This window comes from Anabrus simplex, chromosome 8 (genome assembly GCF_040414725.1).
Source record: "Anabrus simplex isolate iqAnaSimp1 chromosome 8, ASM4041472v1, whole genome shotgun sequence".
Taxonomy (NCBI): Eukaryota; Metazoa; Arthropoda; class Insecta; order Orthoptera; family Tettigoniidae; genus Anabrus; species Anabrus simplex.
In genome coordinates this window covers 15,063,638-15,075,977 of record NC_090272.1, presented here as the reverse complement: position 1 = coordinate 15,075,977, position 12,340 = coordinate 15,063,638, and the positions used below count along the sequence as shown (strand labels likewise).

Sequence of the window (12,340 nt, the reverse complement as noted above, 5' to 3'; positions counted from 1 at the left end):
TTCTGTTAGTCAATGGTGACGTTATTGTGTAGCCATCCTGGTAGGATTGGTTGTATGCTTTGAAAGGTGTTTTGTGGTGATAACTATCTTGGTTTCACAGGTTATTGTTTTCCTTGTGTATTGAAAATTGTATCCTTGGCCATATATTTTAGTTGGCATGATACCTTAAATGTAATGTAATTTGGTTTTTGGGTATGGATTGTTTAAATAGTTATCGTATTCTGTTGCTGTGCCATACCGTAATCTTAAGTCATGTTAATCTAGGTTAAGGTTAGGTTATGTATTTTCCGGTTGTACCTTGTGATTGTGTTTTACGCTCACCAATGTTGTTTTCTCTCTTCCCTTCCCTTTCTGGGCGTTTTTCCTTTTTGGGGTTGTCGTTACCATCCAAACCAAAGGGTGGAAACCAAATGAAGGCGTTTCTTATCTAACGCAAGTCCTATAATATTACTAATTTAACAAACATGTAGTAATTTAAGTCTAGGTATGTGATCTGGTGCAGTTAAGACCTAGAAGGTCTAATGTTCTGAAAGCAAATAGTTATGAACTTTACCTAAAGGTGTGTATGTACCACAAGGTAGCGTAACCTCCGATCAGATGACGCAAACGAACTTGCGGAAGATAATAGTTCGCATTAAAGTTTAGCAAGAAATCTAAAGAAGAAGTGTTACCTGTGATCTGGACCATTAATAATTTTCCTGCGACTTGGGTGTTGCACAGTTTGGTGCATGGAACTTCATTATTATTGAAAGTGGATAGACATTTGGTGTCGTCTAAGTGAACTGTACTGTTCTTTAAATTTAAATCACATGTGTTTGGGTTCTTAGTGACTGTTGGACTCGTTCTGCTGGTGGTGCATAAACTGAAGCTGGCGATTGGTGGTCACTTTCACATTCGGACTATTCTACCAAAAACTTTGTTTGCTTTAAGACCACCGCCTTATGATGGTAAACTTGTGCTGGACATGTCAAGTTTCGGGGAGGGAGACTGTTACCTGCGTAACAATTTTTTCCCCTTGGGAAATATTTTTGAACTAGCCTAAAGGCTGTGGAAAAACTGTGTCTTTAGAAGTGGTTCGCCGCTTCTGTATTTCTTCTTTTCAAACCTTATAACTGACTGTATGCACGTCCTATCTGTGCCTGACCGTATTCTCCTGCACTCTAGTGGCGTAGGTATGTACTACCTCGCGAGCTACGTTACCACTCAGGCGCTTTGCCTCTGCGCACATGTGATCGTTGGAGCCGGCACTGCGGAAGCTTGGGAAATCACCATTGCGTTTTGGTGACAAGGAAGAGATGGACGTGTGTGGCTTCTCTCTCCCTAAGGAGATAATTTCACCGAAAATGTTCGAGCCTGGCTAAGTTATATATACGGGGCTGTTGCCCTGGGGATTTCTGCAAGTTTTCTGGTTAATTTTTCCTCGTCTGGAATTTACATGTTATGTTTTATTTATGCAAGTAAGTAACTTAGGCTACCGAAGCTGCCCTCACAACTTTCATCTGGAAGAAACTGTAAGTGTTGTTACAACTAAATCTTTACTGATTTTTGGTGAAAGACCTGAAAATTTTCCTATGTGCAGAAAGTGCGCGCGGTACCATGTAACTGGCGTCATCTAAAAAACTAAGTCTTGCCTTGTGGAATTTTAAACTTTCGGCTTGTTAATTGGAAATTATACCATGTGTAATTATGTCTGTTAAATTGGGGCTTGCGTACCGTGTGAAGGTAATTTTTGGATTCTTTAAAAATGTAATTGGGTAACCTAACGTTGTTTAATGACCTTTTCTAGGCCTAAAAGTTTTGTGCTAAAAAGGTATTATTTAACCTGAATAATTTAACAAGCGAGTCGCTTCAGGGGTGTGGGTGTTACGTGTACATTTGTGTCCCGGTTCCTTTCTTTCTTGTTTCTCGGGTTGATTTTATTTTAATTTAACTTAACTTAATTTAATTTACTGGTTTCTGGGTTATTTTTCTGCGTCTGTTTTCTTGGTCCTTTGTTGGTTTACGCCTATTGTTGTTTGCGGCCTGCGATTGGCCCGTTCCTTCCCTTGACCCATTGTTGGTCGTTGCCATGGGAATGCTAATGTTGTTGATGTTGGTTGTGATGATTGATGATTTGTATTTGATGTGCCAGTGATGTATTCTATCTTCTCCGCGGATTTCCTTGGTCCATTTCATTTTTCTTTGGGATTTTAATTCTACCTTCTGGTCATTTTCCCTCCCGGTGTTTCGGTGCTTATTATTATTATTATTTTAATGTCTTGAAAAGTGCACGTAATACTTACCCATCCTTGCAGGGGGTCGTTTGACACATCCTAAAAAGAGGTTTTCTGTATCAATATTAAAAACTGTTTCTGTCAAGGTTGTTTCTCACGGTTAAAAGGATGTAAAAAAAAAAAAAAAAAAAAAAAAAACTTTGGTACTGTACTAAGAAAACTTTTGGTCGTAAGAAAACTTGAGAGTTGAGGAGTGGTTTCATAAATCTGCATTATCTTAATAAGTCCTTTAAGAACTAAATAATCATTTTCTTAATAAACGGTCGACCGTAGGGTTTTGGTTTGAGTTTAAATATTTTCCATATTTTAATTTTATTATTTTCCAGCGAGGATATTACTTTCTTGTTTACTACTTATTTTTGCTGATTAAATATCTGTGTTCCCCAAGGTGTTGGTGTTTTCCTTTTAAAAGGGGTGATAATTTGATATGACCAGGTGTATTTTATCCGCTCCTTTGGGGGCCCTGTTTAATTCTCTTATGGTAAGTGCCTTTGTTTTTCCTTTATTGGTCTTGGTCTAGCACGTTTCCACCTATCTGAACCGTGCCTTCGGTACACGGTCAGACACTTGGTGCTGTCACTTGGGGGTAGTTATGCCATTAATTGCTCTAAGTGTTACATGTTTCAGGTTTGCTGTGACCAACCTTTTCAGATGAGGTGATAAACAAAGTACTCGCATTGGTGATTGACGCTGCTCCCTACATGATTAAGGCTGGAAAGAGCTTCAAGCTTCTCCTCCCGAAGATGTTACATGTTACTTGTCTTGCCCATGCAATGCACAGAGTTGCTGAGGAGCTGCGAGAAAAATCGCCCAGCGTGAACAGCGTCATTTCCTCAGTGAAGAAAATTTTTGTCAGGGCTCCTTTTCGCGTCCGTGCCTTCAAGACGATGCATCCAGCGCTCCCTTTACCTCCCAAGCCCATATTGACGGGATGGGGAACTTGGATATTGGCTGCCTTGTATTACGCTGAAAATCATAGGGCAATTGAAGAAGTGAGACTAGTTGAAATGTTTAAAATCTTCTCATTTTCAAGGTTTTCTCTATCATTCTTTTAATATCTTTTATCTTTACTCCATCATACCGTGCCTAATTTTGTAATTTTCTCAGTTATTCTCCTCGGCTAATGTTTTTCATTTATATTTTTTCTAGGTGATCAATACGTTTGATGAGGCGGACAGCAAGTACATCGCAAAAGCTAAGGCTGTTTTTAATATGAAGGGCTTGATGCCATCCTTGACTTTCATAAAAGCCTACATGAGCATCATTCCTGTGGCCATCCTAAAGTTGGAATTGCGAGGGATGGAGTTGGTTGAAGTGGTCGCTACAATACAAGGAGTCATCCAAGAAGCTGACTCGTGGCCTGGAGAGAGTGGGAAAACCGTGAAACAAGAGTTCGTGCTGGCTCGAAATCCCGGTTGGAGTGCAGCGTTAGACTTGGAGAGGATGCTGTGTGGTGAGTCTGCACCATCAGAGGATTTTCCGAACTACTCTGCACAAGAAGCAGCATCATTCACGTACTTACCTCTCGTGTCAGTTGACGTCGAAAGATCATTCTCATCATTGAAATTCTTATTGACTGATTTAAGAAAATCATTCAAGACTGAAAACATAGAAAAAATTCTTGTTGTACAGAGCAATGCAGAATTCTTGTAAATGAACTTTTATACTGTAACTTTTCTTCTTCTTCTTCTTTTATGACCACATAGGATCACTTTAGTCAGTCCGTCGTTCAGGTCTCTTTGAAGGGATTGTTCGGGCTTTGCGGTCCTCCCAGTACTTCAGACGCTCCGATCTTCGTGCCCTTTCCTCAGTTGAAAATGTGCGTGTTGTTGGTTTGGTTTGTGTAAGGGTAAAGCGGAGGTTTGTATTCTTGAGTTTTGTATTCAATTTTATCTTATTTTTGGTGTCTTCTGTTGTAAGGCCTATTTCCTTCAGATCCTCTCTTACTTCTCTGATCCATTTACATCCTGTTGTGGTATTTTTTGAGACGAGATTGTGTTGTACTAGTTGTTTCAGAAGTCGCGAGTCCTGCATCCTCATGATATGTCCAAAGAATCCCAGTCTCCTCTTACGCATAGTATCTATAATGGGTTCTAGCTCTTTGTACACGACTTTGTTAGGTATTAACCGCCACCGTCCATCTTTCTGGTATTTTTTGTTGATACAGGTTCTTCCAATCCTCCTTTCAATTTTCTGAAGTCTGTCAGTCTTTGATTGTTTATTCAGGTAAAAGAGTGTTTTATTTTTGTATTTATTGATAGACATTTCTTTTTGTAGATATCCCATGTTAATTTTTGTGCTTTAGCTAATCTATTTGTTCTTACTTGGATTGAGATTTTTTCATTTAAGTTATGTGTTATTACTTCTCCAAGATATTTAAACTGAGTTACTATTTTGATTTTATTACCATTTATGGTGACTTCTTTTAGCTGTGTTGGTTTTTGGGGCATAATTTCTGTTTTTTCAAATGATATTTTGAGGCCAATTTTATTTGCAATGTTTTGAAGTTCTGATATCTGGGTTTTTGCTTCTTTTATGTCCACTGCTAGTAATGCTAAATCGTCAGCAAAACCCAGGCAATTTGTTTTGATTTTTTGGCCAATCTTTATTTTGGGGGGACATTTTCTAAACCATTCCCTCATTACCATTTCTAGAGCACAGTTAAATAATAGTGGTGAGAGCCCATCTCCCTGCCGTAGTCCAGTTTTAATTTCAAATGTCTCTGATGTTTCACCCCTAAACTTCACTTTTGACTTGGTATTGGTGAGAGTCAATTTTATCATGTTTATTAATTTGGGGTGTAGTCCAAGGTGTCTTAAAATTTTAAACAGAGATTCTCTATGGATGCAATCATAAGCTTTCTTGAAATCTACAAATGTTATCACCATATCTCTGTTTCTTCTCCTGTTATAGTCCATTATCAACTTAAGACTCATGATCTGATCAGGACAGCTCCTCCAGGGTCTGAAACCTCCTTGATATTCTCCTAGTTCTTTCTCAAGTTGTAAACTTATCCTATTAAGGATGATTATTGAAAATATTTTATAAGAAAACTTCTCATATATACTTGAAACTTGAATGCGAGTATATCGCGTGTATCATACATACAATTAGAAAACAAAGCTAGTATATAAAGATATGTTATTGGTTTTTTAGTTTCACTTTCCTTTCTACAGTTTTTAATGGTGTTTTTCAACCATATTCTGCATATTTAACCGCATATAATGTTTTTCGAGCATATCTATCGAGCATATAACTCATGGTTTTCGAGCAAACCTAGATTTTATCGAGCATATCGATCCGAGCCCTAGTTATAAATATATTGTATGTATCCTCGTTTCTTTGTAAATAAATATATTTTATGTATGGCTCATTTCCTTGTAAACAGAATTTTTAAAGTCAGAATTATAACAAATTTGCACCTATAATTTTAATCAAAATTTTAATTTTATGCAAAAAATAAAATAAATAAATAAATGAATAAATAAATAAATAAATAAATAAATAAATAAATAAATAAATAAATAAATAAATAAATAAATAATGCAAGGTTATATGGAAAATGGTACTATATATAAAAGCATTCGAGTAAAGGTTAAATACATTTAATAATGGTTTCTCTGAAGCCATGATTTTATCATGTTTAGAAGATATAATTTATTTCAGTTCTATCACTGAAGATATTAATCCCCCTCCCCCCCACAAGCACTTTCTTTATATAACCATTTTATTTTTATGTTGTATCTTCTAATCATCAATACCAAAAAAGAAAAAAAAAAAAAAAGTACATTATAAATAACTTACCTTGTTTTTGGAAATTGTCTGAATAGTTGATCGAATTCCTTGGACTGTAGTTGTTTGAGCAGGCAGTACCAGAGGTCTAATTAAGGGCACCAAGCTGGCAGAAGAAGGACTGTTTGGTGGAGGGGCCAAAGGAGTAATGGACTTTATCTGCTGCATCATAACAACACTGCCAGAATTAGCACCTCTCTGTACCCTGATAGCTCCACCACGTCCAGCGACTCCACGACCAGCGATTACACCACCACGATACGCTGTAGTAGCACCTCGAGAAACATTTGTGTCCTTGCGTGGTCGACCAGGTCCTCGGCCCTATGTACATAAAAGGTTCCATGGAAATGCTTTTTTTTTAAATGAACCCAATTACTTAGTCATCCAATGTATCACCTTAGTTCTATATTGTTACACACACACGATCAACCACACTTACTCTCTTCTTTACACACACCAGGTTGGAATTACCTGGGGACAGCTATAATCCTTACATTCACTTCCCTACCAGCTACACAACTCCTGAGGTAGTCCAGTTATTCACAGAGTGAATACAGTGTACAACTAAACAGCAACAGTAGGACGATACTCACAACAGGTCCATTTACCCTCACACTCACGATAGCCGAGCCTCGGTTCACAGAACTACACAAACACACAGTACTCCCTGGTAGTACACGTGTCTTCAGTCCAGCCACTCCCTGGACATTCCTTGTTCAGACCTTGGTGGGACACCCTCAGCCCAACCACCGAACGCTAACAAACTGACTCCACTATGAGGTCCAATGCTGACTAGCCTCCCTTTATATAGTTGAACGATGTGCACCGGAATATTCTCATCGCATCTCCAAGAAACTTGCTGATGCGACTCTGCAGTGTGTTGTTCGTAAAAACAGCTACTTTTAGACCTTGTTTTTAGAAAATATTAGCTACTTTGAATGTGTTCTTGTAGTTGAGAACCACGTATTTTTCCCTGTCGTGTGGTGGTTTTCCGGGCATTTTTCTTATGTTTATTTAGTTAATCTACTGTGCCTGGAGACTGGTCGTTTTCATTCATGACTTGTTTAACCCTCTTGAAGCCAAGAGCCGATCTGGTCGGCCGCTCCCCATCAGCTGGAAGAGGCCAGAGCTCCGCCTCCACTCTACTACTGTAAAGTGCCAGGCCGTTTTCAGTGCGAATACATGTATTTTAAAATTCGCGTATATCTACCAGTGTATAGCAAATACCGGCATGAAATTTTCTACATATTGACTACGTAGAATAAGGAACTGGTCTGGAGTGATATAAAGAGTCAAAGACGTTTTATTGTTGATTTATAGTTGTCGATAACGTTTATTTTTAGGAAGAGAAAATTATTTTCGCACTTTCTCTCTCAATATCTACTTTGAAAAAATAATTTACGATACAAAAGAATATACGTAATTATGTATTATGTATTTCTAAATACAATTCTATAGAGTAACTAATTTGAATGAGAAAAATAAAAACGTAAAAAATAAAAATTCAAACATATGTCACTAATAAAAACAAGACAATTTTACTCACAGATAAAATTCGCGTGTACGTATCGATGTTTGGCAAATACTGACAACAAATTTTCTACGTGTGGACAACACAGTATTAAAATAATTCTGAATTATTAAATAAGTAAAAAACAGTAGTTGATATTATAGTTTTTGTTTTCAGAAAAAATAGTTTCTCGTTTTCGGTTGTAGTACATATTAGAAAAATAATTTTAAAATACAACAGAATTTACGAAATTAAGAAATGTATGGCACTAAAGCCGTGATTTGCTTTGACTTACTAAGCGACCGCTCCTCAGTTCGGTACCTGCAGTTTACGAGGTGAATCATGGTCAGTGAGACGGATCCTCTCAGTAATTATTCTTGGTTTTCCAGACCGGGGTCGTGCTCTCACCCTCAGATATCTCCTCAATTGCAATCACTTAGGGTCACATAGATTGAGTGAACCTCGAACCAACCCTCAGGACCAAGCGAAAATTATTGACCTGGGCGGGAATCGAACCCATGACCTCCGGGTGAGAGGCAGGCACGCTACACTTGGCCCGCGGAGACCGGCATTTTGGTAATGGTAGAGGACTATATGTGTCTATAAGTTTAGCAGAGAGTAAGTGAAAAATAAATTGAAGTGTGATATGGGCGGAGAATCAGCCAGTAGGGCATGTTTATGTCCAAGAACTTCCTTGAAGGAGACAGGAGGTTGAGGAATGTTGTCGGGTTTATTGGGACAAATTTCCACAGAATGTTCTCCAGAGACATCATCATCATCATATTCGTTATCACTAGTTTCATCTACCACCATATTCAGAGTAGCTTTAGTGCTGTTAGACACAATTAAATGTCTCTTCTTTAGCTGCGGTGATTCCGCGGACGTGTCCAGTATAATTTCGTCGCTACTCTCTGATCTAAATTCCCTATCGCTATCCGATGAATGATCAGCGTTAACTTCGCACTGTTCTAAATACTGCATTAATTTATTGTCATCAATACCTGCTGAAAAATTATCACGTGAACAACATGCCATTTGCCTGTCACAAATCCACTCACTGCAAGGAGCAATCTCTTACCGACCGGTTAGCGGTATTTGTTAACACAGGAAACGACTCTTATGAATGGTATAACACCCTCTTAGAACTGCCAAAGCAAGGCCAGGCACACAACAACGTGTAGCCCCTTTACTACAGGTTGTAACAAAAGTATGCACGTCACTATAGGTTGCCTCAAACTTACGTATATCACAGAATTTTAAGCCGGCCGATGTAATCGGCTCTGGCAACTTCCGACTGGATTGTTAACGGCCGATCAGATCGGCTCTGGCAATTTAAAGGGCGGATGCTCGCACTACCGCTTGGCACCAAGAGAGTTAATGATTTGTATTTCTTCATTAAAATCTGTTTCTCCACTGACTCCTCCTCTGCTTCCCCTACCCTCTTTGCGGAACAGTATGCTATGCCCAAACTTTCCACTAGCTTCTCTATGACCACAGTCCTGAAATAGTGTTTGGTGACAGCGGACTAAACTCTGGCGTCTAGATAGGTGCAAACGTTCTTCATACTTTTAAGATCATTATTTGCAATACAAGCCGGCCCTGTGGTGTAGGGGTAGCGTGCCTGCCCCTTACCCGGAGGCCCCGGTTTCGATTCCCGGCCAGGTCAGGGATTCTTACCTGGACCTGAGGGATAACAGCCGAGAGAATTCGGCGTGCTGACCACATGACACCTCGTAATCTGCATACCTTCGGGCTGAGCAGCAGTCGTTTGGTAGGCCAAGGCCCTTCAAGGGCTGTAGTGCCATGGGGTTTGGTTTGGTTTTATTTGCAATACAATACTCTATCATTGACCAGTTTACACAATGTAAACAATACTATACATAAATACACATGATTTAAGTGATTTGATAGAATCTGAGGATGGTCTTGTACAACAAAACATGTCATTCTTTGTATAATAGTGTGTATTTTATTACAGGTATGTTTAGTGCTATAAGTTATTTGAAATTTGTGTGTGTTTGACAGGCTGGAATTTTTTTAAATGTGTTCAATATGTTAGTTATTTTAAGATCTTCGCTAATTGGCTGATGATGACACTCTAAATGTGTTGAAACCGGTCCCATTAAACAGGTTGTAACTACTTTTTACTACGGAGTATTGAAAGGTGGATCCTTCCCTATAATATTGTACATCTTATATTGTACTAAATCGACACAGGAAAGTATGGATTCCTTCTTAACATATTATTCAGCCAGTCAGGCAAATTATGAAGCCAAAAAACTCAAGTCACTTAAAATCAAAATCATGAACCATGAAAAATCAATTATTTTTAATACAAAATGACTAGAATTGAAGCTTATTCTTATATACATACCCATAAAAGCTAAACCCACAACAACTTCGGCTAAAATATCAACATCTCAATCACAGTTATTATAGATCAGAAACAAAATTGAATTTGTGTACATAAAAAAACAGGAACTCAACAAACAAATTCTACGTATCCATTTAAACATAAGCAACTTCCGGCACCACACTCAATGGACATCCTACTCTAACTTTTCACACAATTACATTAAAAAAGAAGTAATCAGGAAACAGAAGGTTATTGACAATAAAATATGTAACCTGATCAATAAACAGAAAAAAAAAAAAAAAAAAAACAGAAAACAATAACCACAACAAACTCGCTAATTTTCACCCTAGATTAATTGAATACCTGCCGGAAAAAACCGAACTCTCACTTTTGAAGAATGCTGGGTTTCGGTGCATAAACGATGTATTCGGTCAGAGTGAGACATGTAGGAAGTTATGTTGGCAAATATGTACGTTAAGTGCCTTTTTTCTTTTGTTTGAATTTTGCCACGGGTTGTGCGGGTGCGGAAACATTGTATCAATGGAGATGGAAAGTCGTGTGTTGCTAAGTTCGAGTGTGTGCAATCATATAAATAGGGGACGAAAACGCAAAATTAAATATAGTAAATGGAAGAGGAATGAAAAGAAATACAAGCAGAATTCGGGGCAACCATATTTGACCCACAATAACAAATCAGTGCCTGGGAAAATCCCTGCTGACCAGGTGGGTGCAAAAACATTGTAAGCCAATGTAAGAAAGTCAACGTGTTTAATGGGAGATTCATATGTCTTATATTTTATTATCGACTGTATTATATATACGTATATAATGTATTATATGTATTATATATACTGTATATGCATATAAATATGTCTTGCTCTCTTTACAGATTGCTACCTGTAAATGTAAATACCAATGTAGAACACTGACTCTGGAGGACAACAGAATGCTGTTTGAAGAATTTTACAATTTAGACTACAATGCACAAACACGACATTTAGCTTCGGCATGCATTAAAATTGCAGATATCAAATGCAGGGAGACTGATGAGGCCATTTTGTGCTGACAATGCACATTTAACTACTTTTTAAGAACAAATGCACAACAAATTCAGGTATGGCAATAAACCTCATCCACGATGCACAGAGTTACTCCTAGACATCTGCAGATGCTCCAAGACATATGGCACATATGGCATTCCCCTTGAAGACAGAAGAGGTACGCATAAGAATCATCCACAGAAACTTCAGAACAATGTGAAAAATTTGATAAGAAAACGCATTGAGAAGCTACCAAGACAAGAAAGCCACTACTCGAGACATAAGAATGAAAAGCTCTGCCTTAGTTCCAATTTGAATGTTACTAAGCTTTACCAACTTTTTGAAGAAGAGAATCCTACAGTATAATGCAGTGAAAGAGCGTACAGAGATATTCTGAGGGGAGAATATAATTTACGCTTTGGTGTACCACCTTCGAACTCATGTGGGTATTGTGATAGACTGTTTCTTCAGACTGTTAACAGTGAAATGAAACCGAAAGAAAGAAAATAGAAGAAGAGAGCTAACTGCACCATTTACACGTGGAACAGCTTATTCAATGCTGCAGAAAGATACTGAAAAGGCTACAACAAACAAAACCTACGTTGTCATATGCACAGACCTCCAGCAGGTACTGTACTGTCCTGTCCCACCTTTAACCACTCTGTAGTATTCTATCAATGTCAGCTGTCAACTTACAATCAAGCAATACATAGGCCCCGGTTTATTCAACTCTATGGTAAATTTTACTTAGCAAATGTTAACTAACAATTGTTATTAATTTAACACTTCATTTAAAAGTGCCCTGTTTCACGAACACATTTCCAACATTTGTTACGAAACAACTGTTAAAGACAAATTAACACATTTCCGTGAGATTTCCGAATGCGTTTGGCAGTGAGCGTCTTTTATTTCTTTGCATAAAGCACTCCTAGTGGTGTGTTGAAATAGTATTTTGTCACACACACACATGGTTGACATTATTATAGGTTATGGTTAGCAGAGACTGGTAAGACGTAAACATGTCAAGTAAGAGGCATTATTATGATGAATGCGAGACAAATATTGTTATAGTTTTAACTTAAAATTATGCAAGTGTGCTTAAAAAATGAAAGAATGGACTGATATACAACATTCGACATAGCCTATTCTTATAGATTAATCTTATATTCTTATCACCGGGAACATGTGATAATTGATATTTTTTGAATGATTTTTGGGCATTCTTTTATTGCAGAGAAAATAATGTAATACCTTGTTAATGCTGCAATGGCAGCAGGAATTCTTTGCACGATTCTACACACTCTTTCCTTGCAATCGTGAACATAATCGCCTACAATTACATGAAAAAGCACAATATCTAACCCTACGG

At 37.8% G+C, this 12,340-nt stretch overlaps 1 protein-coding gene across 1 annotated transcript in view; it reads right to left on the bottom strand.

The window, feature by feature from the left end:
* pps (protein partner of snf) overlaps positions 1-12,340 on the bottom strand; it is a 709,730-nt gene that overhangs the window by 539,044 nt on the left and 158,346 nt on the right. Inside the window, exon 6 of the mRNA XM_067153098.2 lies at positions 6,078-6,386. Within this exon, the coding sequence (XP_067009199.2) occupies positions 6,078-6,386 (309 nt within the window). The remainder of the gene's footprint in view (positions 1-6,077; positions 6,387-12,340) is intronic.